The sequence below is a fragment of the Mauremys reevesii genome, linkage group 13, assembly GCF_016161935.1.
Source record: "Mauremys reevesii isolate NIE-2019 linkage group 13, ASM1616193v1, whole genome shotgun sequence".
NCBI classification, from domain to species: domain Eukaryota; kingdom Metazoa; phylum Chordata; order Testudines; family Geoemydidae; genus Mauremys; species Mauremys reevesii.
Window position 1 is genome coordinate 41,604,194 of NC_052635.1, and position 24,505 is coordinate 41,628,698.

The following is a 24,505-nucleotide window of genomic DNA, read 5'->3' on the forward strand; positions in this document are numbered from 1 at the left end:
CTGTTCAGCTCTGTGGTTTTTATCCATTCCAGAGCCTTTGGATGTATCTCGACAGCAATCACTGGGTGTGGCTGCAGTTTGAGCTAACCTCCTTGAGCGAGTGAGCTAGCTAGCTAGATTATAAAGGTACCAGTGAAGCTAACTGCATGAGCTTCTGTGGGAGGCTATACAAACCTGCCCAGAACCCTTGCTAATCACTCTTGGGGCTAACCCACTCTGAAGTTTGCACTGTCATGGTTTTGCTGATCCATGACCCAAGATAGCTAGATTAAAGCTAGCTCAGGTATGTCAGCTTGAACTGCAATCACAGTCAGTGACTGCAGTCCAGACATACCCTTTGGGGGCAATGACAGTGACTGGAAGCCAGCTGAGTTTTAGCTCTGCCACCGGTCTCTTCCACTTGTCCTCTTTACTATAGTCCATCTACGTGTCTCCCCTCTTATGTTCATAATCAAGATGTTTTTATAGGGAGTCACAGTGATAAAGTATCTGAAACAGAAAAGAAGAAATCTATTTGCAGACTGACCAAGGGCACAGCCTTTAGCAGCTGTATTTGACTCTTACGTTGCTAGGTTTAAGTTCCACATTCTGCACTGCATGGGATGTTATACACACTGAGCAGGGTAATACGCAGTGTTGATGAATGAAGTCCAAAGGCCTGGTTACCCTTCCCCCTCATCCCCGGAGATTACATTAGTTACTCCCATAGGAGATATTGTATTCTGCAGTGGGATGATTGGACACCCTATATTTAAACACTTTGGAGTAGTTTGCATCTGGATCTTAAATTTGCAATAGGTCTGTATCTATAATAGGCCAAAGCCTCTGACCCTGAACTTCTGAGAAGTTTACAACTGAATTCAGGGTTGAACTTTGCACCTTGAGAGTTGTGCCACAGCTGGGAATAGAACCAGGAATCCTGACTTCTGGACCCCAGTTTAACAAATCCCTTGCTCACGATGTGCCTTCTATAACTTCGCTGACTAAAGACATTTATCTGACGTAGCATCAATAAACAGCCCTGTGCCTTCTAAACTTTCCAGGCCAGGTCCCACTGCACAACTGGGATTGTAGGAAGATAATAGAACCATGCTTCTTCAATTACTAATTAATCCAAGGCAAGCCCCCAGATGCTTCAGTGAGTAACGGCGGGATAAGAAAGGAGCCGTGCAGTAAGCAGAGGATGTCATTCAAAGGACAGGTGTGTGATAAAGGGAAATGCACCTCACCATGACACCCCATGGACAATGACACAGGGAACCACTTGGTGAGCAGATAGTTTACTGCAGGTAACCTGGCATCTGGTCAAAGATACAAACAAAATATACCATTAATGTAGCATCATTTGGCATCCAGGCAAATCTACATTTCCACTGGCAATGCTGACTATCTGCCAGGTAGACACACCCACAACCCAGAGTGCATGTTTTGCTACAGAAGCATTTTTCTTCTGTGGCAGGATAGGAGCAACTTCCAGGACTCCTGCCCTAAAGAAGGTCTTGGGGACGAGAGTTGGATGGAAATTGGAACCTTGACTCCAAGGGTGCGTGTGTGCACTTTTTCTGACTCAAATCTCCACAGATGCCCCTGGCTGTGTAATTTTGGCTCCAGGTTGCACCCCAAACCAAAAATGCCTATTTTCCAATTCTGGCTCAGAAGTGGTTGGAATGCTGAGCTTGCAAAATACTGTTAGAATGGTTCTGATGGGATTTCCAGTGTTTGGAGCCAAAATCTCAGAAGAGCAGCAGCTTGCTAGACTTTGGTGCGGTTGAGTCCAACCTTGAACCCACTTCTAGCTTAATTGAGCCCAGCTGGAAATATCACTGCCTCAGCCCATCTTTTTAGAGGACATAGGTAGGAGTCCAAAGGACTCCTGGTTTATATTCCATGATCTTGGGCAAGTTAGGGAGCCAAAGTTTTAAAACTTGGGTGCCTGAACATAGGTACCTAAATAACAGACATGGTTTTAAGAGTTTTTGAGGATCTGCAATTTCCACTGAAGTCTCCTCCATGGAAACCCAGCGGGAGTGGAGTGTGCGCCGCACCTCTTAAAAATGTGACCACTGTAATTTAGTTGTTTAACTATGGATTTTTTTTTTCTAGGTGACAAGCTTTCAGCAACCAGCTTAGAAATGTTTGGCCTTGATATGTCCCTGCCTCACTTCCCCTATTTGTATAAACAGGGATAATGGCACCCACCTACCTCTCAAGGGTGTTGTGAGGCTTAATTAATGTTTGTAATGTAAATTGTGATCTTCATATGAAAGGGGCTGTGGCAGCAGAGAATATTATTAGTCATTTTGTGTAATCTGCTTCCCAGGATTCAGGGGTGTTTGAAAGCTGCCACTTCAGAAGCACTCAGAGAACAAATGCAGTCTACTTAATGCACTGGATATTTTACAAACCCCTGAAAGACTTGTTCAGTGCTTAATCCCGTCTCAATCAGGATTATGTCCATTTTTTTCCAGGATCTTTTAGACATAACTGGCATGTTGGGGTCTTTACAGTAGCTCAGTAGGTTTGTGCACAAGCATTTCACCTGGAGCATGAGTTTCAAATTCTGCCTGACATCAGCTGTGAAAATGGACTGATGGTCACATTTTAAACCCGTCAGGAAATTTTGCCATATTGTGAAATCTCTGCAGAATCTGGTAGTTTTCCTCAACAGGGAAATTGTCGAAACAACTCCCACTGTGTGTTGACAAATGGAATTTAAAATAGTTCATGATTAATCATTAGGCGTTAATAGCTCTCCATTAGGGTTGCCAACTTTCTAATCCTACAAAACTGAACACAGTAGCCCTGCCCCAAGGTCCCACCCCCGCTCACTACATTGCCTCCTTCCTCGGTGGCATGCTCTCCCCCTCCCTTACGGTGGTGCAGTGGTTTTTAAAAAAAGGTGGGCAAACTAACCAAAAGTAAACTCCATAATTCCCAGGTGAGAAGTGGGCAATCTTTTTACCTGCGTTTCCCCTCAGCTGCACTACTGCGATTAACCTCTATTGACTTTAGTCTCCAAAAACACAGGATAAGATAAGGGATTGAATTAATCCCTGGTTTGACTCTATTGACTTCGGTGGAGATGAATTTGGTCCAAGGAGTTCAATGATAACTTACTATGTGGCAGTATTCTTCTCAGCTAGAGTCCAGACATTCTTATTAATTCTAAATCAGACACTCTTGCTGCCAAGTTTGCCAAATACTTTATATTCTATTCATTTTTTATCATCCATGGTCAGCAGATAAATTAGAAGGCACTGTGGTGGCATGCCAGTGGTATGTTATAGCCTCTCCAGACTGTGGCAGAAAACAGAGGTCACCTGATATCTATTCAGTGGAGAAGTGAACTAGACAGCACGTGCGGGAAGGAAGAGGATTGCGCAGCCGGCCAGGGCAGCATGAGTCTGTGGTCTAAGTCTAGCTGTTATTGACATTGGTGGGAGTTAGACGCCTAAATACCTTTGGGGATCTGGTCATTACGTTCCTATGTGGGGATAGTGTTTGGAAACCACAGAGGGATTGTTAATATGGCTTAATGAGAGAGGGACAGTCTGTCACCCAGTGCCTTCAGCCCAGATTCTGTGGGATGCTATGCACCTGCAGTTTTCATGGACATGAAGGGGAGATGCAGGTGCTTAGTCCTTCCCTGGATTTGCTCCATTGTTTGCTATAACACTCCAGGCCATCAGGCAATTCCAAAGGAGCTCAGGGTACATCTACATTTTGAGCTAGGGGTGTAATTCCCAACTTGAGGCAATATAACCCGACTAGCTCTGACTGAGTACAGGGGGGACTATATTGCCCAAACTGATCAAATTGGCAAGAACAAATGGGGCAAATGCCTCCTTTTGCCAAAAAAGTCAGGACTGCCGGGACAGGCCTTAAAAAAGGGACTGTCCTGGCCAAAACAGGACCTACGATCACCCTAGTATCATAGCATGTAGCTACAGCATCCTCAGTAGCGGGAGAGGCTAGCAGCCCAGAGGCTGTGCCTAGCGCCTTGGATGGGCTATGTCAGACATCTCAAACTCGAATCACCATGAGGGCCACATGAGGACTAGTACATTGGCACAAGGGCAGCATCACTGACACCTTTTCATATAAAGATACAAAAGCCCTCCCTGCCCCCACCCCCACTCCTTCCATGAGGCCCTGCCCCCATTCCAACCCCTTCCCCAAAGTCCCCACCCCAACTCCGCCCCCTCCCTGCCCCTATTCCAATCCCTTCTCCAAATCCCTACCCGTGCCCCACTGCCTCCCCTGAGTGCCTGGCTCCTCCCCGGTGGAAAGCCCTAAGTGCGGTCAAACAGGTGTTTGGAGGTAGGAGGCAGGCAGAGGAGCAGGGATATGGGACATTGGGGGTAGGGGAGCTTGGTGGGCTGCATGTTTGAGACCCCTGAGCTATGTATTCAGGGTGTCTAGCCCCTCCCATGGCTTGGCTACACTCTCTCTTTATTGCCTTGGCTCAGTCAGAGCTAGTGTGAGAGTGTCTCCTCAAGCTGGTACTGACGTCCCCAGCTTGCAACGTAGATATACCCTCAGTGTAAGGAAAGACTGTACTTGGGCTGCAGCGGTACCCAGTGCAGGAGAGGGAAGTGCCACAGGTGGAGAATGCTGCAGAGTAATTGCAGGCAGCAGCTGGAGGAGCACCTACCGGATAAGTGGAAATGTCTTTGGCTTGCTTAGCTCTCCCATCTGAAAAGAATGTCTGGCTGGCAGGTGCTAAAGTTTCCTCACACAGGCCACGCTCAAAGCTACCATGCTTGCAAATAAGGCTTGATTGTGAGCATAACTTGTCTCAGAATGTATCAAAACTGGTGACACAAGATCACTATGTGTTTGTTGTAACGTGCCACATGTTTAGGCACATTAAAGGTAGGTCATTGGGTTAAGCTGTGGATTTCTTGCCCCCCCCCCCCGCGCACTCGCTCGTATTGTTGCGGTTCAGGTTTTGTGAATCAGCTGTAGTAAGAGACTGTTGCCTGACTGGATTTAATCACTAGTCTAGCTGTCTGCTCTTTAGGACAAAGACATTATCTGTTTGGCACAGTTAAGGAACCATATAGCTGTGTGTACAGTTATGGTGCTATATAAAGCAATGTTGCTCATTCTTGTGATTTTATTGCAAGTCATGTGATATTTGGGGTTTTCCTTAGATGCTGGATTTATGAAATGCATGAGAATCTCAGCTTTCCTTTTGAAAAAAACTGTTTCTAGCCCTCATGGGGGGTGGAGAAAAGCTTGAAAATGTGAAGCCAAGTGCACCGTAAGGGCTCAGAAATCAGAAGGCAAATAAAATGAACCTAATACTTATTATTTTTAAGAAATCTCGTGATTAAGCCAAATGTGTGGTGGTGATTATTATTTTTTTGGAGTGCTGACTCACGATTTTGAATGGTAAGGGTTGGCAATACTTGATACAGTCCCAATTACTTAAAGAACAGGAGCACTTCTTTTGAAGTAAGTTACCTGCACAAAGTTAAGCACATGCATAAGGGATTGCAATATTAGGGCCTGAAGAGAGAGACAATATAAAAACTTGTGTGTATGTGCATGTGTATCTAAAACAGGAAATGATATATAAAAAATGTACAATCTGTACATAAGTATATATTTGGAAGAATGTAACAAATGTAAGAATATACAGTATATGTAGTTTGAGCATTTAGCACCCGTAAGAAAGTTAGAATGTTATACTGAATATTTGTAAGTGGGTAACACAAGAATAGGGCTATATAATAATGAAACATGCAGGTTTTATATAATATACATTCTTGTATTTGTATACATTTGACACATGAAAGACATAATACGCACAGTGTCATTATGCAATTAGGCAAGATATTTAATATATGCAAAATATTATACAGTGCATCGAAATACATGGAGTATGCAAAACTACACAAAGGTCATAAGAAACACAGACACATTGAAAGCAGGGTCTATAATATATACAAAGTGTGCAAAGTGTAGGACAGATAATAGATGCAGTGACATGTGAATATGCAGCACTCGATGTAAAACAGGCATCAGTGCAATCTAAGCAGACTTGCATGTAATAGGGTGTGTCACTTCCTACAAGCGTACCAGCAGCAACCAAGCTTGGGCCAGATTTCTCCTCCCTTATTTGCATAGGCACGCCCTCCTGGAACGCCATTGGCCAGCAGGCTCGCCAGTGACGGTCGGGCCTGTGCGTCCCGGGCCTGGCATCTCATTAGCATGTGCCCCGCCCCACCGGCACTGATTAGGCAGTTTGGGGGTTGCCAGAGCCTCGCCCGGCTTTCCGGTTGGCGGTCTGGGCTGTCACTCGGGGAACGCTGGGGGCCGCACTTCCGCCTTGGTGTCAGCGGGTCTGGGCCCGGGGCTGTTGCGGGACCAGGTGAGAGGAGGCGCCCGCGGCCTGCGCCCTGGCGGGGCCTCCGCAGCCGGGGCCCGGGTGGGACCGCGGGGAGGTAACTGAGCCTCCCGCCCGGGGAAAACAGGCCCCGCTCTGGGCTCCCTCAGCGCGGGGCAGGGACCCTCCGCCGCCCGGCCCCTGAGCGCGCCGCCTGGCGGGCGGGGGAGGGACCCCGGGCCTGGGGCGGAGACCCCCTCTCCCTGCGGGGGGCGTGGGGGAGACCCGCTACCCGGGGAAGGAGCCCGGCAGACGGGGAGCCCCTGGAGCAGCCCCAGGGGGAGGCCCGGATTAGTCAGTCGGGGTGAGGCCACTTGCTGCCGCGGGCAGATGGGGAGAAACGATCCCGAAAGGCGGTTGGAGGGCGGAGAGCCAGGTGCGCTGCCCGGGGAGCTGAGCCGTCACGCAGGAGAAACGGAGCTAGTCTGCGTGCTTCGGGGTGACGGGTCACTGCTTTCCCGTCCCGTCCCTGGCAGAAGGGGCTTCCTTCCTATAGCTGCTTATTGGTGGCTGGCTTAGGGCTCCATCTGTATAAGGCGGTAAAGCTGAACAAATAACGTTAGACCTAAATCGTATGGCTAGCCCCTTTTGCCCCTAATTTACATTGCCGAGATGCACTGAGTCTTACCACCATATGGGGCCATGTGTTTCACTACACATTCTTCTTTAAACTGGAAGGCTTCTAATCTGGAGGCGTTGGGAACAAGAACGGGCGGAAGGTGCTGAAGAACCTTTTGTAAGGAGAACAGCTGACATCCTATGTCAAGTGGGAACAGAGTTCCGTTCCTGTGTGACTTAGGGAAGGAGAGTAAGGCAGGGAAAAGAGCCTGCTCTGCTCCTATAATATGCAGAAGTGGAGCTTGGTTTCAGCATGATTCAGGAGCATCGGGGTGCAGATTGCCTCCTGCTTGAAGTTGTCTTCCCCCCCCAACTGTCACTCACAGTCCTTGTCAGTACATACCCCTTGATTCTCTATTATTCCAGCTTCCCCAGCATCCCCCTCTTGCAGAGCATCTGCAGAGTAGCAGGCAACCTGGAAAATAGTTGAAAAAGGCTGTTTTTATATTTCACAGAGGTTTGTGTGGCATGTTAATAAAAAAGTAAAGTATGTGGCCATTTGTCTAACATGGGTTTTAATCTTATTTATACTGTCTGTTCATGTAGCTTGTGAACTCCTTGAGGGTATGGTCTGTCTTCCTGCAACACTTACAGGCCTGAACTTGAGAACTGCATGCCTAGAAGCACATATGGTTTTGTGTGTGCCTGTGTCAGTCTTGCAGCACCAATGAATATCAGCAAATGTATGTATAATGCTAATAGATATTTTCTTGATTAAAACATGTTTTGTTTAAACCTTCAAGTAGCAGAAGTGAAGGGGACATTGATCTGCAGTGTATTTAGGATCAGAGTATCACTGTTTCATCTTTTCCCCTATCTGTCTTGCTCACACGTCTCCCTTTTTTCAGCGTTGTCTGCACCCCCAAGAAAAATGTTTCAGGGATACTGATTGCATGAATGGCTGTTTCTTTTACTGATCCTTGCAATAGTTGAGCACATCTACACTGTGGCATTCACATTGACACCTGGGGGCAGCCATATGCGTCACATCTTACAACTGTTCTGGGACTCCTGAAACACCACAGTGTGCTTGCTGGAAGCAGGAGTTTTTTTGGCAACTTCCAAATTTGAGGCATTGTGAGGCAGGGATAGTGATAGGAGGACTGGTTGAAGTAGCACTGAAGCACAAGGCATTATAAGCTGTTGTTTCTTACAGTGCCTTTTCATTTAGTGTAGACAGAGCCTTCCTCAAAATAATTATTCACTCAAGTTGTGTGAGTGACTCTTTGTAATGGTCTAATAGGAAATGTATTAACCTTTGTATCTTCTTGTTCACTTAAAGCAAAATAAAGTTTTATAGCTCCTGAATTTTAAATGAAGGTGTGCTGAACGTAATGGACAGTGAATCTGGGAAGACTGATGAGTTGTTCTCTGGGCTGTACAGTGAGAGAGTTGAGCAGAAACTGACGTGTAGCTGCCTTCTGACTCTTGAGGGAAGTTTCAGGGAAGCTGCCCATCAGCACACCTCAGTTGACTTAACTTCAAAAGGCAATCTGATGATGAATTCTGAAAAGGAAATATTGAAACAGCTGCTCTCAATACATATGGCATGTATTTCATGAAGCAGAAGACACTGTTTTTCCAAAATTAGTTCCTTGGACATGCCAATGCAATTTCATAAACAGATCGCAGAAGTTAAAGGCACAAAAAGCTAATTAGATTACAGATTCCATCCCTGGGGATAGCTGAAGAACAGTCATTATTCTGGAGTAATTTACTGTAGATTGGACTCCTAAAAGAGATGAAGGATGAGAGTCTTGAGACTGATCCAAAAGCTTAATTGTGTGCATTACTGGCTACATAAATGTACTTGGTTTAATTGTTGTAGCCATTCAGGGTTGCTTTCTTTGTTGGATATTTATACTTGTTTTCTTAGTTTCATACTTAAGAACAATTACCATGTTCTCATTAGCTTTCCACAACAGTTCAAAATAATTTCTTACCTTAGCTGGCAGCTTTTATAAATAAAACTATAATGCTACTTGCATGTCTCTCTTTTTTTTTTTCAAATGAATGTTGTACTTCATACTCATCAAACTAAATACAAAATAAGCTTCACAATATCTTTCATTTAGTGTCTCAAAGCACACTCAGCAATCTTTTTTAGCCTTAAGACATTGTATAGTATTTAAGTAGTTTTGCACAGATATAAATATATTCCATATAGATAACTGCTTGAAACCAGGATTTGCACATAAGTACTCTGAAGTTTTAAGTGAATAACTCATTTGCATTTGTCTTGTAAGGCAATTTGCCCTTGAACATACCAGTGTTACATCAAACTCCTTGTTATTTAAGACTTCCTATTATACGTCAGCATTCTTTTCTTGTCCTTCAGTCGATATTGATTTTGTCACCTGATTTATTAAAATACCTCTTGAAAAGAATTTTCTGCTCTAGATACTTAGACACCATAGTGTCACAGATTCTTAGTATGTTTGTTTACAATTCTTGTCATATTCTCTGCAAAATAACTAGTATGTGTGATTTTGCATTCTGTGTGTTTGCATTAATTATTATTTTTCCAAAACATGCGGTAAGTATACTTAGAAATCTGAATTACATTTGTAATTCAGAACAGCCAAGATTTTTTTTTTTTCTAAATTAAATGGGTTGATGACAAGCTTGTCACAGGAACTTCCTCATCTGGATGAAAGAAATGTGAAGTGTGAGCAATGAGAGAATTGGTAAATCTGCTTGTAGACAGAGTTTATTGGAAGATGCAGTATTTTGAATACTTTCTGGAGCATAATGTAAAAATTGATTGTAAATGAATGTAGGATTTTATACAAACATATCTTGTTTAAAATCTTCTGGCATGTATTGCTGTGGATTCTGCAGTGTAGGATATTGCCCTCAACCTTCACTCTTTTAAATAATTCATTTCCAGAAAGAGTGGGAGGACAGAATAGTTTTTCTTTGTATTCTAAAAGAGTCAACATAGCAAATTGTATGCTAAACAATTAGAATGTGTCAAATGGGGATTTAATATTGGTCTCAGATATGCTTTTAAAAATACACTGTGAGCCAGGTGTACAAAACTAATGTCTTAATTTTCAGGATTAATGAGGTATAAGAATAAACTGAGCCTGTTTTTTAAATTTGTTTAATCATACTTTTATTTTCCCTTTATTTTAGAAAACAAATCCCTGGCCTTGGCAAATTCTGCAAAGTATTTCAATATATTTTACTGTGTACAAGCATTTGATTTTATCACCTGCTATAAGTACTCCAGTAGGAGGTAAGATAACTAGGAATTCTAAAGTTGTCTAAAAATCTAATGGTGTTATAAGCTTATTTTTTGTCCCAAATTTTCAGTGGGTAGGAGACCACTTTCACCCACAAAATGTACGAGTTTGAGTACCTCCATTTTGTTGTATTTGCAGATACAGCAGTCACATGCACATGTGGCTAGTGGTGCATGCAGTTGCAGAAATGGGCATGCACTTCTAAATTTGGTCCTTTCCATATTATCGTTATCAATATTATAAATCTAGGAATCAAAGTTTCAGATGTTAGATATCTCTGTTGATGGTAATTGTGGTGTTTATTCAGTAGTATTGGTAAAGAGATATGTACTGAAGGGAGAGTTTTTTGTTTTGAACTGATTTTTTTTTTCTCGAGGTTTTTCTAGAAATTTTCAGAAATCAAGTGTTGCTAAACAATTGTTTATAGTAAAACGAGAGTGTTGTCTACTGTACCTCTAGAGTTACAAATGAAACTACAATACATTTGTTAGTGACTGAGTGTCAGGGTTATTGACACTGTTGCAAACTGGTTAGCCAATAAAGTGGACTAAAAGTAAGAGGAACGGCTTTTTTATTAAAATTTTATTATAAATAGAAAGATATCCTAGGTCAAGAAGTTAAACTTTCTTAATACTTTAATTCTTGAAGACCACAAACATATTAGACTGATTCCCGTTTACATAAACATCTGTGTTATGAATATTGCTTTTGAAGAGATGACACCATAGTAGAAACTCTGATTTTACTAATTTTCAGTAAGTTCTCATCGTGAAGCACTAAGTAATCTATCTGTAGGACTGTTTGCATGTGTTAGTGCTAGACAATTGGGTTCTGTCCCAGTAATTGCTGATGTGTATATAGAAGCGTGGTTGTTTACTGGTAGCACTTTGCACTATGTTGGTAAGTCGCTAGGGCTACAACAGCTGACTTTTTTTGTATCGTGGCTATTTTCATGATGCTTCAAGAGTAGGTCTCCATGGAAATGGCTGATAGTGGAGTACCTCGTACAGAACAAACGTATGATTGGATATATATATGAAGAGAATTGATGAGCAGTGGCATTATGCTTGATGAGATGCTTCTGGGTGCTGATGCCTATAAACTAAACCTGTAACTACGCTTTACTGTTCTGTGTTGTTTTCTGCCTTGCTGTTATATACAGTAACTGTTCCTGTAATCCTTAAACTTTAATGGTCAAGTAATGGCATTGGTCACAAAATGTTAAGTATGATTAGGCATGATGCCATGCTAGCAAAATATGTGAGCAAATGGGTATGTTGCTTTTCTCTTTTACTGAACATGCTAGAGTAAGTGGTATGCAAATGGTAAGAATTCAAAACCATCCCGTGGATTATTTGCCTGTTGCTAAGAGCTCAGGATTCTTGTGGGCTTACAGTGAGGTGCTTACGTACTGCCGCAAAATGGGTGGGTAGTCCTGCTATTATACCTCATGTACCAATTGCTTAATGCTGTTCTGCTTAGGATAAAAGATCTATTCTTCTTTTAAATTTGTCTTTTGAAAGCAAATTGTCCCCAAAATGGTCATTATGTAAATATAGCTCATTGATTCTTTTTTAAATTTTTTTTTAAACAGACATCATTATTATGACTCTTTCTTAGGGAGTTTTAGCTGACATGGAGAAGGAGGTTGGCAAACTTGGAGTTTTTTTGTACATTTTGGTGCATTTAAAAATATTGTGTTGTGTGTTTTTAAGAAAAAGCGTAAAGGAGGGACTCAGTGGCATATGAGATTAGTAAAGGTATATAAGTCTAGGGCAGGTTGGCGTTGAGACTGAACTGCCCTCTCACATCAGATATGGTCTCTGCATGTCAGTGTTGAATCACACTGATGACCTCACGAGTGTGTTGGTGAAACTTTCAGTGCCACTGACTGTGCTTTACGTTACTTGCTTCCATCTCTGTTTACAACAATCCAGCATCATTCACAGTTAGTGAATTAATTCTATTTCTGTTTTTTTTAAACTACTTTGTGTGTCGGGGGGGAAGACAATGTTCAGGCTCATTTCAGACTGTAGGATAATATTATAGTTAAGGATACGATCCATGGAAGTCACGGATTCCGTGACTTTACCAAACCTCCGTGATTTCTTCAGCTTCGGCTTTCAGCAGCTGCAGCCGGGGCTGTTTGCCCCGTCAGCTGGAGCTGGGGCTCTGCTGCTTCCCAGCGGTGAGGCTTGGACTGTCATTGCACCCCCCCCCATGGGGCTCCAGCTATCGTTCTCCTCTCTCCCCACCCCCCCAGTTATTTTTAGTAAAAGTCAGGCAGGTCACGGCTTGTCCGTGACTTTTACTAAAAGAAACTGAGACAAAATCTTAACCTTAATTATAGCCATACTTTTGAACAGATCTTTCAGCATTTAAATCCCCAGGTGAGGTGGGAATGGGAGGAAGGCATTGTATAACAATGCCAGCAGCATTTCTAGTGTTCCCTAAAGAGTCTCTACGAAGGGGAAGGGTAGTGTACTTGCTTTTATAAGTAAGGGTATGGCCACACTTGCAGGTGTGCAGCGCTGGGAGTTACAGCTGTCTTCGTACAGCTGTGTAGGGAAAGCGCTGGTGTGTGGCCACACTCACAGCTACCAGTGCTGCAGTGTGGCCACATTTGCAGTGGTGTTGGGAGTGGTGCATTATGGGCAGCTATCCCAGCGTTCAAGTGGCAGCAACGTGCTTTTCAAAAGAGGGGGGTGGGGTGGAGTGTGACAGGGAGCGTGGGGGAGAGAGAGAGAGTGGATTTTTGGAGCCGACACTGTGTATCAGCTCCCTGCCTTGCAAAATCTGAAAATTTCCCCGACCCCTCATTTACTCTTAACTGCAAACAGCCTGCAGACCAGATAAGCAGCTGCTCCAACGGACTCCCTTTCTCCCCCTCCCCGATGCTGTTTCTCTCCTCAAGCAAACACTCATCCCCCTGCCTGCCTCGTTCACAGCAAGGTAGTGGGTTATCTCAATTGATTGTTCACAGTCAGTTACAGATTGATCACAGCAAACAAGAGCTGTGTTGTTTTTTAGATAAGCAGCTCTCGGAGCCCCGAGTTCACAACAAAACAAAGAAAGGCATCATAACAAAACAAAGAGAGTAATTTAGTTAAAAGCATTCTGGGATATCTCCTAATACCCTGGAGGCCAATAACAGCGCTTGTGTGTGGCCACACTTGACGAGCAGCGCTGCATCACCAGCGCTGCACTAGTTACACCTCAAGCAGACCAGCTGTACAGCCAGCGCTGCAGCCAGGGAGTTGCAGCGCTGGATGTGCCTTGCAGGTGTGGACAGTTACTAAGTTGCAGCGCTGTAAAGCCTCCACCAGCGCTGCAACTCTCCAGTGTAGCCAAGCCCTAAGGCAGTCAGACAGGAGCTTTCACTAGACCATGCAAAGCCTTCAAGATAAAGATCATGGACTATATTCATTGCTTTATAAGAAACAAATAAACATCCCTTGCTGTAAAAGTTATGTGGGGAGTAATTTGGCTGTGGATTTGTGAACTAAATACAGACATTGGTTGAAGGTAAATACCTAGGAAAATCTTGCAAAGACTTGCATGATTTGTGACAGGATGAAACAAATTTAAATTTTAAGTTTTGTCAGTAGAAGTGGGAAGAAAAGACATCAAATTAAGGTTCTCTCTTGCCATACAAGGGAAATTCTTTATTAATATGACCTACAAGTGGCTCAGAGATAACACCACATGTACAGACACTAGGCTTGTTCTGATGGAATTTACTAGCCAACTCTTATTGTACCACTAACCCATTAGCAACCATTTCCCCCCAAAGGGTAATGCACAAGATAATTTCCTCTAGGAACCAATAAGGGACCATGAATTTTACAATTTAGTGAAGAAATGTGAGGTGTGTGTGTGTGTTTTTTTTTTTTTTTTTACAGGATCAGTAATGAGGGATTGGTTTATCTGTCTCATCTCTGTAAGTGTAACATATACATTGAAAATAGTGTTCACTAGGGGCTTTGTGAATATAAAAAACAAAGTAACATCATGGGCGTTAACATTTATTGGGGAGGGCAGTACAACACTACGTTATTTCTCAAGGGAAATCCATAGGGTAAGGTTAAAGTTAGCATAATCCCAATACAGTATGGCTTCAGATGGCAAAGGAGTAAAGGTGAATGTAAGGTTCAGAAACAACAGGGCAGCAATGTCTTCTGATGAAATATGACTGAAGGTCTGCATACCTAGGAGAGGAAAAATTGATCATAATATTTTGTATGGAAATAGCAACATTTACAAGTTGATAGAAAGATTTGAAATCCATTGGAGGGCTTCAGGAGATGCAGAAGTGCACCTTTGCTATACCTCCTGGAAATGAAAAGGTTGGACAATGTGTTTTATGGTTTGGAGGTCTCTGCTTTTGCACTGTGGCGAATCCTTGATTCTCTATTTGTGCATCAAGTTCATGCATCTTCTGTGTAACATCCTAACATGGTTGATGGTTGTCCGCTGTTTTTGGTGGTGCAAGGAACCAGGCAGTTCAACAGTGGGTTCATCATGAGGTATTTGTTTACATCAGAGCCTGCCCATAGCATCTGCCAGGTGTCTTCTGGGTTGAAGTTAGATGCAGAATAGCTTCTCCAGCTGCTCAGAATGGTTGGCTGGACTTAAGATGAGCGTGAGATGGGTGAACAAGGTTATTGTGGAGTGAGAGGTTTTGGCTGGCTTTCTTGTGCTTGTGCAGTGTTGCCATCTCTCACCGCATGGTTGGAGGAAGGATGTTTGCAAGGAGAATTTGGTAATGTGTGTCTTTGTAGATATATTTGGCTGACGTGTTGTACGCCAAACTTTCAGAGATTTATTAGCAGCGTCACCGCCACTCACCACATCAAGCATTCTAGAAATGAGATTGTGAACTAAATTATCAGTTTAATAATACACTCCATTTGTATGGCACTCAAAAATGAAGGGCCTGGAGTACCTAATCAACAATCATAACAAATCAGGTTGAAGATTAGATTTTTATAATAGAAATAAATGCACCCTTCAGAAAAGATTAAAAAATGGCAGAGGGCCAAAATTTCAGCTGGGCTTCACCTAAACCATCCCCCCCCCCCCCCCGAAACATACATAGAAAACACACAGAAGCACTTTACATTGCTCTCCATGTTGGACTTGCCTGTTTAATTTCTCCAGTGCAGATTATGGTTGAGAATGTTGTTGCAGTCAGACTTCGAGAGGAAACAAGTCTAACTTGCTGAATAATTCCTCTTTTTTGTGTTTCACTAGATATCTGCATTGCTGTTTTCTGGTTGAAAGAATAGTGAGAGTGTGATGATAGCAGCAGGCATTGAAATAGTCAGTTTTAATCGGTGAACTTGTAATGCTGTTTTACACCTAAGATTAATAGTTATTGAAGCTTTCATTTAGAGAGGAACACACTAGGTTTTGGCACTTTCAGGAGAGCTGTAAGAAACAGACATGAATATTTATTTCTATTCTTTGAAATCCAACTGGTATGCTTCGGTTGAAGTGGAATCTGCAGGAATTTGAACCCCGGCTGTCTTTCCAGGAATCCTGTTGTATGACTCTTATTCTTTGTTCTCCTGGTAGCCTTTATATTAACATGAAAAGTGTCCCTTGCAGTTGCACTTTATAAATATGGGTTGTCAGTTTGTGGTGGTGAAGATGCTTTTTAAGAGCAGTGTAACTCTCGTGGCATGTTTAGGCCAGCCAACGCTATTTGTAACTTTAAAGCCTGACCAAACTATTTCTGCTAAATTATCAGTTCGTTACTGTGGTGGCTTTTTGCTGCATTAACAAAGGGAGAAAGAAGTTTAAAAACAGAATATCTTTCCAGAGGTCACATGATTTTAGTAATAACTGACATAGTATTTATACAAAATAATGAGCCTTAACAGAACCTTTTCCACTGGCCTTTGTGATTTAAAGAGCAATTAAGTCTGTTTTCCTTATGTGATGTGCTCTACAAACAGGACACCACGATTATGTTCTAACTCAAAAGGTTGAATAAGAAAAAATACCTGTCTAAGAATTAATGTGACTTTTTAAACTTTTTTTAATGTTCTTTAAAAGTGGTTTGATCCTTATTTCTAAAAAGGAAAAAAGTACATTATCCAAACTTGGGATTAAATAAATGTGAAGTTATTCCCTAGAAAAGGGTAAGGCCCTGATCTTGCAACTTGTTTTGCATGGGCAGAGCCCTGCACTTTCACTTATGCCAGTTGATTTCAGTGGTCAGGCCTCTTGGAACCAGTTGCAATGCTAGAACCTATGTAATGGTTTTACAGTGCTTTGCTCAGAGGTACGTCCACAGGTACCCGGCTATGCCAAAGTGTACAAACTCCCAGATAAATTGCTGGAAATGCATTGCCATTTCAGTTGTGTACCTTGCTTTGATCAGTGGGAGTCAGGTAGTTTAAACCTTGCATCAACCTTTACAAATTTAATACTGAGTGGAGTTTGTGATCACATGACTAGTGTTTGGAATTTGATTTCAGTCCCCTAAGTGTTCTAATTTTTTAGTCACTTGGCACTAGAATTCTTATTTCAAGATTGGTGTTTGCATTACTAAACTGTGCTCTAGGGCACTTTGATATTTGTGATATCTTGTTTAACCTGTTTGTAGTTGGTTTTACAACACCATCAAAGCACAAGGCTTATTTAAGTGGGACCAAAACGGTAATCCTCTGATCAGAAGATACTATAACCTCCTGTAAACTTCTGGCAAACAGAGATGGAATCCATTCAATACTATGATGGTTTGCATGGGAAAGACCACATGACTGTCGCTAGCGTGGTCTTGTAAAAAGTGACATAAGCATCAAATTATTCCCACTCTGGTTTAGGAAATATGATACTGTTGAGATGTTCTGAACAGCTAGCCCATCACAGTATAATGAGAATAGGAACGAAGAGGAACTAAACCTCAGATCATTTAAAAGTAGTAAGTGTCTAAGCTAAATTCACAAAGGTGCCGAAAGGCCAGAATTCCCTGCTGCATATGGGTTATTGAACAGGCAATATTTAATATTGATATTGAATCTTTCAATTGAAAGGCTCCCAAAGTGCTTTAGAGCTGCTGTACATACTTATCATTCAGCCACCATTGGGAATGGACAGCAGCAATAAACGGAGTCACTGAACAACAGTGGGGGAGGGGAATTATTAGCATATGATACTGGTGGAAAACCCTACGTTTAAAACCTCTGTTTCTAAAGTGTCTAAACTCTTTTCTGAGGTCCCTCAAATCACCAGTTGCTAACCTGCTTAGCTTCAACTTTTGACTCTGAATAGTTTTGATTTTTGCAGCATTTAGCCTTGCCACCAGATAAAGTTGGATTCCTGTAATAGAACAGGAAGCTCATTCCAGCACTAGATAGGTGTTTGTGATGTCATTGGCTGCTGCATGGGAAGCAGAACCCAGGATTTGGCTTTGACAGGTAACCGAAGGGGGCAATGCCTTCCGAAAGGATCTGTAACTTCAGTCCAGCCATGGGTAGTTCTAGCTCTTTGGGCTCTAAACTTTTTTTTTTAAAATAACTTTATCAGCTTAACATTCCTCTTTACCCTATTCTTGGACCTGCTTCTCATTTGTACTGATGTAATGCCATCAAAAAGGGAACTGGATAAATTCATGGAGGTTAAGCCCATAAATGGCTATTAGCCAGGATGGGTAAGGAATGGTGTCCCTAGCCTCTGTTTGTCAGAGGATGGAGATGGATGGCAGGAGAGAGATCACTTGATCATTGCCTGTTAGGTTCACTCCCTCTGGGGCACCTGGCATTGGCCACTGTCGATAGACAGATACTGGGCTAGATGGACCTTTGGTCTGACCCGGTACGGCTGTTCTTATGTTCATTGACCTCAGTAGGGGTTACCCCTCCTTATCATGTTGTATCTGGATAAGAGGCTGTATTAGACTGTGCTTTGGCTTCAGCTTGCAGGCTTTGTTCTGAAAGATCCTTTTTGATTTTTTTGAGAGAGTAACACTGTATCAAACCATTAGTTTGACCTTGTTGTCTTGTCTTATCTGCTTTCTATTTCAAAACCGACCAAACCACTTCCCTACATATCTGGGCTCCAGTTCCCTTACTCATTATCAAGCTGTATCCCAGAAATTTGTTTTCATCAGTTTATTAACCCCGACAACATATTTGGCTATTAATTATGGCACCACAAAAATGAGACAGCTGGGAGCTGAGGAGAACAGGAATTGGAATGGCTTCTTGTGTGACCCTGGACAAGTTGCTTAATCTTCTTTTGCTTTGTACAATCAAGATTAAACCTAAGATTAAGACCCCGCAGAAGACTGTCAAGAGGGAGCCTGGGCAGAACAATTCAAAATGTCCTAGAGTTCAGTGGATGAGAGAATGCAGTGGAGTAGTGAAACCAAAAACTTTCTTGCTACTTTAAAAAAAAAAAAAAAAAAAAAGTTGTAGTTGGACAGCCCTGGAGGCTGAGATCCTATCTACTCAGAACAGGTAGAGCACACTGTTTCCTCTGTGGCATGTAGCTCACCCTTTGTTTCCATTCCATCCTTGGTTGTCAGCGAGGATTGTGATCTCAGTCTGGTTCTTGGTGGACAGTTGTCTAAATTTCTAATAATTGATTGCAAATAAATCCAATGACCCCCCCCAGCTTCCAATGACTATATCTCTGAACTGGATGCATACTTTTGACCTGGAGTTAAAAGGTGCTAAACCAGTATCTTGAGCCATCCAGTTCTTTCCCACAACATTTTTGTATTTTTCTTTTGCAGCTCTTTTTTTGAAGTCTTTGTTTTTGGTTGCACAGCAGGAGAGCTTGCTGTACTTGAAAGTCCTGTATGAAGTGTAAATGATGATCTCTCTATCTTGTTTTATTCCAGATAAACAGTAATTTCGTCTCAAGCTTGCAACTGAGGGATACTTCAGGCTTTCAATGTTGTTAATACACAAGACTGCTTTTTAAAGTGAGTCTGCTTTTCATAAAGTGTTACATAAAACTTCAGTCTGTTACTTAAACAATGAGTGAAAACTGGTCCAACCTTTGCTCCTGCTTGCAAATGCAACAAGATGGAAAAAACTTTGACTCACGATTTTTTTATACACTGACATTTATGTTGAAATACACATCACTACAACTTCTATATTGGCTCTAAATAACAGAATTCTCCTTCTTGCCTGTTCAACAGAACACAGACTGGGAGTGGGTAAGGGTAGAGGTGGACGTGCCATGTTTTCAGTGGGTAGAAGCCCTGTCTTGCACATGAAAATTAGCACAATTTATAAGTACAACTGCATGCCATTTAAAACTGGCATATTACACCGTATGTTTGCTGTCACTGTTCTAGGTACGCAGATTTTGTTTCTATGTAAAACAAGCACATACTTTTAACATGTTTAGCACAATGGCATACAACTCTGCTTTCAGTAGGTCATCATGAACATGGAGTGGATATGGCATATAGAATGTTTAGTTTGAAATTGAGATTTTTTTTTCCCCCTTTCTTTTCTGCTCTTGCTCACCCTGGTGTGTGCATGTGTATAATAAAAACTGGCTTTAGTGAAACATGTGTAGGCCACACAGTGGGAAATAACTAATTCAATGAACATTCTTAACAGTGTTTTTAATAAAATCTTTTTGGCCTTTTGAATATTTCTGTGTTCAATGGATGTAGGTAACTTCTTGAGTTAGGAATGTAATGCAAAACCTTTTAAGATATTGTCAACATGGAAAAGGAGGAGAATGGTCTGAGAGCTATGTCTTCTACAAACACTATATATTCAGATACAGGGAGAGAATATTCAGTGTAAACCACACTAAATAACAGACTGCTAAATTTACAGCAAAGAAACATATTCTCTCTTAGCGCACCCCCTTACCCTCAGAAAAACCAAAGGAACCCTTAGGGGGGTTGGTTGGGTATGACTACACAACAAAGAAAAACCTGCAGCTGGCCCATGCCAGCTGATGGACTTGCTGGGTTCGGTCTGTGGGGCTCTTTCATTGCTGTGTAGACTTCCACGTTCAGGCTGCAGCCCAGGCTCTAGGACCCTGAGGGGTGGGTGGGTCCTAGAGCCCAGGCTTTCTCAACTAGTTGTAATTCTCTCAAGGTTGATGCTTTCAAGTTCGTGGCCTACATTACTACAGTCTAGATGGGAAGCAACAAAGGCGTGTTTCACAGAGGACAGGTGGTCATCCACAAGGGCATTCTGGCCAGCTGGAGATGGCAGAAGTTGTTACTTGTAGATATGGCTATGTCAACAGTCGGTGTTGAACAGTTCAGAAAAACTCCTATGTTGCAGGCTGCCTTGATGAAATGTGGTTCTCTCTCTCTCATTAATGGACTCAAGGCATGTTTTCAATTGGGTTGTCTAAGGGTTAGATGACAATGGTAAATACATTGACACCTGTCTGTGGCAGATGTGACAATATCCTGCAACATTCTGGACAAACTCTATTGAATTATGTTAAATCTTATATTTTTAGGAATGCATTGTATTCAAATGCAAATCCTAGAAATATGGGCCTGGAAGGGACCTCAAAGTCATCAAGTTAAGCCCTTTGTGCTGCGGCAGGACCAAGGAAATCTAGACCATCCCTGACAGGTGTTTGGCCAACGTGTTTTTAAAAACCTCCAATGATGGGGATTCTGCATCCTTTTCTTCCTTGGAAGCCTATTCCAGATCTTAACTCTCTTATATTAGAAAGTTTTTCCTAATATCAACCCTAAATCTCCCTTGCTGCAGATTAAAACCATAACTTCTTGTCCTGGCTTCAGTGGACATGGAGACCAACTGATCTCTTCCTTTTTATAATGGCCCTTAACTTCTGTGTAAACTGTTAGCAGGTCCCCCTTTGGTGGTCTTTTCTCAAGACTAAACATGTCCAGATTTTTTTTTTTTAACCTCAGGTTCTGAGCTGAAGCACTGGTGAACTTGTGACCACAGGAGAAAGCCCTGTGTGGAGTTTGAAGGACTAATCGCCAACCAAAGCCCTTGTTGGAGTAGGGGAGTGATCTCTAAGTTTATTAGCATGCATGTAGGTTCTTTTATTGTTTTTAATCTATTTTCTTTGTAATGCTTTTAATAAAAGTTCTTTCTTAGAAAGAACTATGTGGTAATTTGTGACTGTGGCCGTAATAATGTGTACTAGCTCTGAGGAGAGAAACAAAGCAAGGCCTGCGTTTAGGCAGACTGTCTTTTGCTGGGAATATCATAGTATAGTCAGAGAGCTATGCTGCCTAGAAATACCCTGCTCAGAGTGGGGAGAGAGAGGCAGGTCTCCACCCAAGAGAGCTGTGGGCTGAGAAGCTGGGAGCCTAATGAGTGCTTTTGCTGGACCATAGAGGGGAAATTCAGGTGCAGTTGCCCTGAACTGTGGCACTGTTAGTGCTACTGCTTCCAATGTTGCTTCTGCTGGTAGTGAATTATGGCCAGGGTATTCTTGAAATATTGGTAGCTCTGCCATAGACTCGAGAGGGAGCATATTATCCTGTTCTTGTTTTAGCTGAGCCAAAGATATCTGAGCTGGTTCTTCATCTTGACCCATGAAGTTACACTAGAAAATAATCCTGAATGGTATCAGGGACAAATGCCCATATTTGGCTTATGTTAGCCTGCTACTCATTTTTCCCCTCCTCTAGGGCAGAACACTTATTGATTAGGTTAGAAGAAAATTTTTTTAAGTGTCCCTCTGATTTTTTTTTAAGTTAATATTTCTAGCTGTCTTGTTCCTCTATGTACCTTCTTGCACCTCCACAACACTGAAAGTGGGAATGGTTGCTGGGGGTGGAGTGTCTTTGTTTGAAAAGTGTGTGTGAGTCAGATGAGCAAGCTGGTAGCTGTGAGCAATTGATAACTAGTGGAGCTGAAGCAGGTATAAAGATCTATAACTGCACAGATTCTAGTAGTGCCCAGGAAAAAAGGAAGGAAACGTTAACCAACTGAGTTTGTTACTACATTCCTGTAGACATCTCAAGAGCAGCAGTGGCAAATAATCCTAGACTTGGGGTGAGGGACTGTAAATAAGAACTGTTGCTATGGGTGTATTACTTTTAAGGGCTGAGTGGAGGCTCTGAGCAATGATTATGGACAAGGGGCGGTGCTGAGACCAATACCAAGGCATATAACTCAGCAAAAAGAAGGGGAGTTCTGAGGAAGTTCTGGGAGAGAGAGACTTAAGTTCCTGGTTTTTGAAGTATGCCTACGCAACCCGGAGCACTGAGCCTCTGAGCCCAGGTCAATAGACTTGCATTGCCGGTCTTGTCTAGGGCTCTAAAAATAGCTGTGTAATGTTGCAGCTCAGGTTCTGAAGCCTAGGGAGGGGCTTCACAGCCCGTGCTGTCCGCACACCTATGTTCAGCATGGTAGCACAAGCCTGAGTCTGTTGACGTGGGCTCGGAGGCTTGCTGTCGTGGGCAGCCATTGGCGGTATAGATGTACTTGACCGATTGTGACTTAAGAACCTGCCTTGAAGTAATAACTTCAGTGAGCTATAGAATGGTACTAAACAAACTGGAATGTTCCTCTGTGGAAGTTCCTGTGTCTGAATGAAGAGCAGGAAGGTTGCGTTTGTATCGCGAGTTGCATGGTTTTTGTTTTGGAGGAAAAATTAAAGGGATTTGAAATGCAGCTGGAGTCACTTCAGCAAGAAGCTAAACTGGATAAGAAAAACAGAGCTATCCCAAGACATTACAGGTGAAGGATCAAATGGCAGTGGTTTTGTTAATCCAAGTGGAAGTGCCAGAGTTCGTTTCCCCCCAGAAAACTGCTCCTCTTGCAGGTGAAATGGGGTCTTTAGTGTCTGCGAATAGTCAGGACTTCTAGTTCTGTCTTTCTTGTATTATGTTGTTGTTGTTCAGTGCTAGTGTAATGTATTAACTTAGTGCATGTTTGATTAATTATTGAATCTTTAAGCCTTCAGTATTATGAAAACTGCATATAGTACAAAGTATCTGATTTTTCTGCTTGGGCTAAATTGAAACTGAACCAAGTGTAATGTTTTGGATACATAAATGCCGAGCAACTGAAATAAATCAAATCTAGCCTGTGCATCAAGTCTACCTGGTGGATTTCATACACCTATGATTTGTTTGCAGTGTGTTTAGCTGCACTGTATGTGAGAGAGCAGCATTATCTCTCTTCCTTATTCACTCTTGCCAAAAACAAAACCACCAGCTGGCTTTATCTTGGCTTGCAGCCAGTTGGTGCAAGAGTTGAGTCTGGCAGTGGCTGACACAACCGAGTGCCTGGACTGCGAATGACTTTCCAGGTCTCCAGAATGGAAATAGCTATGTGGTGCCATGCTTTTCTGCGGAGGTGACTTTCAGGGTTGATAGTCACTTTTCCCTCCCTGGCTCCACACAGAGTAGATCCTGGGTGGTAAGTGTGCTGATAATCTGTTTTGCCCTCTAAGAGGGCAAATTTTCCTCTACCAAACACTTTTGCCCTTTGCTGCTACTTGACTGCCCTGGCTTCCATCCGCGGTATGAGACCTAGCTTTGCTGCTGGCCTCATTTTAAATACAAATATAAGTAAATTCAAAAATAGTGGGTTTTGCAATTATTTTTCTTAGTATAAAGTCTCCAGTATAGACTGTAAAGCCAGTGGGCAGTATATAGTATAAATATATAGAAAATGATAGTGTGGATAAATTGTTCTGCCATTCCTTACAGTAGTAGATGAGGCTGTATTGCCCATCTTTGGAATGATTTGATTTTTTTGATTAAAGAAACCTATTTTGGATTTATATTCATTATCTCTTTCCCCCCCCACACTGTTATTAAATGCCAGTGGATATAAACATAAGGATTCAAGTGCCTAGGTTTTCACTTGTCAGGGATGGGGAAACTGGAGGATATGGATTTTGTAAGGTTTTTCCCCAAAATAAGCAATGTGAAAGCACTAATATTCTGTCTCCCCCCCCATCTTCTCAAATAGATCATCTAAAGTGTCTTGGTATTTATGAAGGAAGATTCCATTCTACAAAAATGTTTAATCTTTAAATCCAGCAAAATGATGCATTAGAGGAAGCCAAGTTGGCGGTTCAAAGATTTCATACTGAAGGATGAATAGTGAAGAGGAGTTCTTTGATGCCATTACGGGTGAGTAAAAGCCAAACTGCAAAATAAAATTAGTTTGTATGTGCTTGTGGCAAGCCAGAGTATAAAATCTGTTGTTAGGAAATCAAGCACCATCACCATTAATCTGTGAGGAAAACCATTTAAAGAGAAGAAAAGGGAATCCTTTTATTTCTGGTTTGAGCCTGGGAGGAA

General features: G+C 42.3%; 1 protein-coding gene across 9 annotated transcripts in view; it reads left to right on the top strand.

Moving 5' to 3' along the window:
• The first annotated feature begins 6,204 nt into the window (after positions 1 to 6,204).
• OSBPL2 (oxysterol binding protein like 2) overlaps positions 6,205 to 24,505 on the top strand; it is a 52,042-nt gene continuing 33,741 nt past the window's right edge. Inside the window, exons 1-6 of one of the 9 annotated variants that reach the window (XM_039498404.1) lie at positions 6,205 to 6,379; positions 7,559 to 7,695; positions 10,151 to 10,253; positions 19,115 to 19,198; positions 21,143 to 21,270; positions 24,171 to 24,334. In XM_039498404.1, the coding sequence (XP_039354338.1) occupies positions 24,298 to 24,334 (37 nt within the window). In that variant the 5' untranslated portion in view covers positions 6,205 to 6,379; positions 7,559 to 7,695; positions 10,151 to 10,253; ... (1 more) ...; positions 21,143 to 21,270; positions 24,171 to 24,297. The other 8 variants (XM_039498407.1, XM_039498406.1, XM_039498405.1 and 5 more) reach the window with 8 other exon arrangements.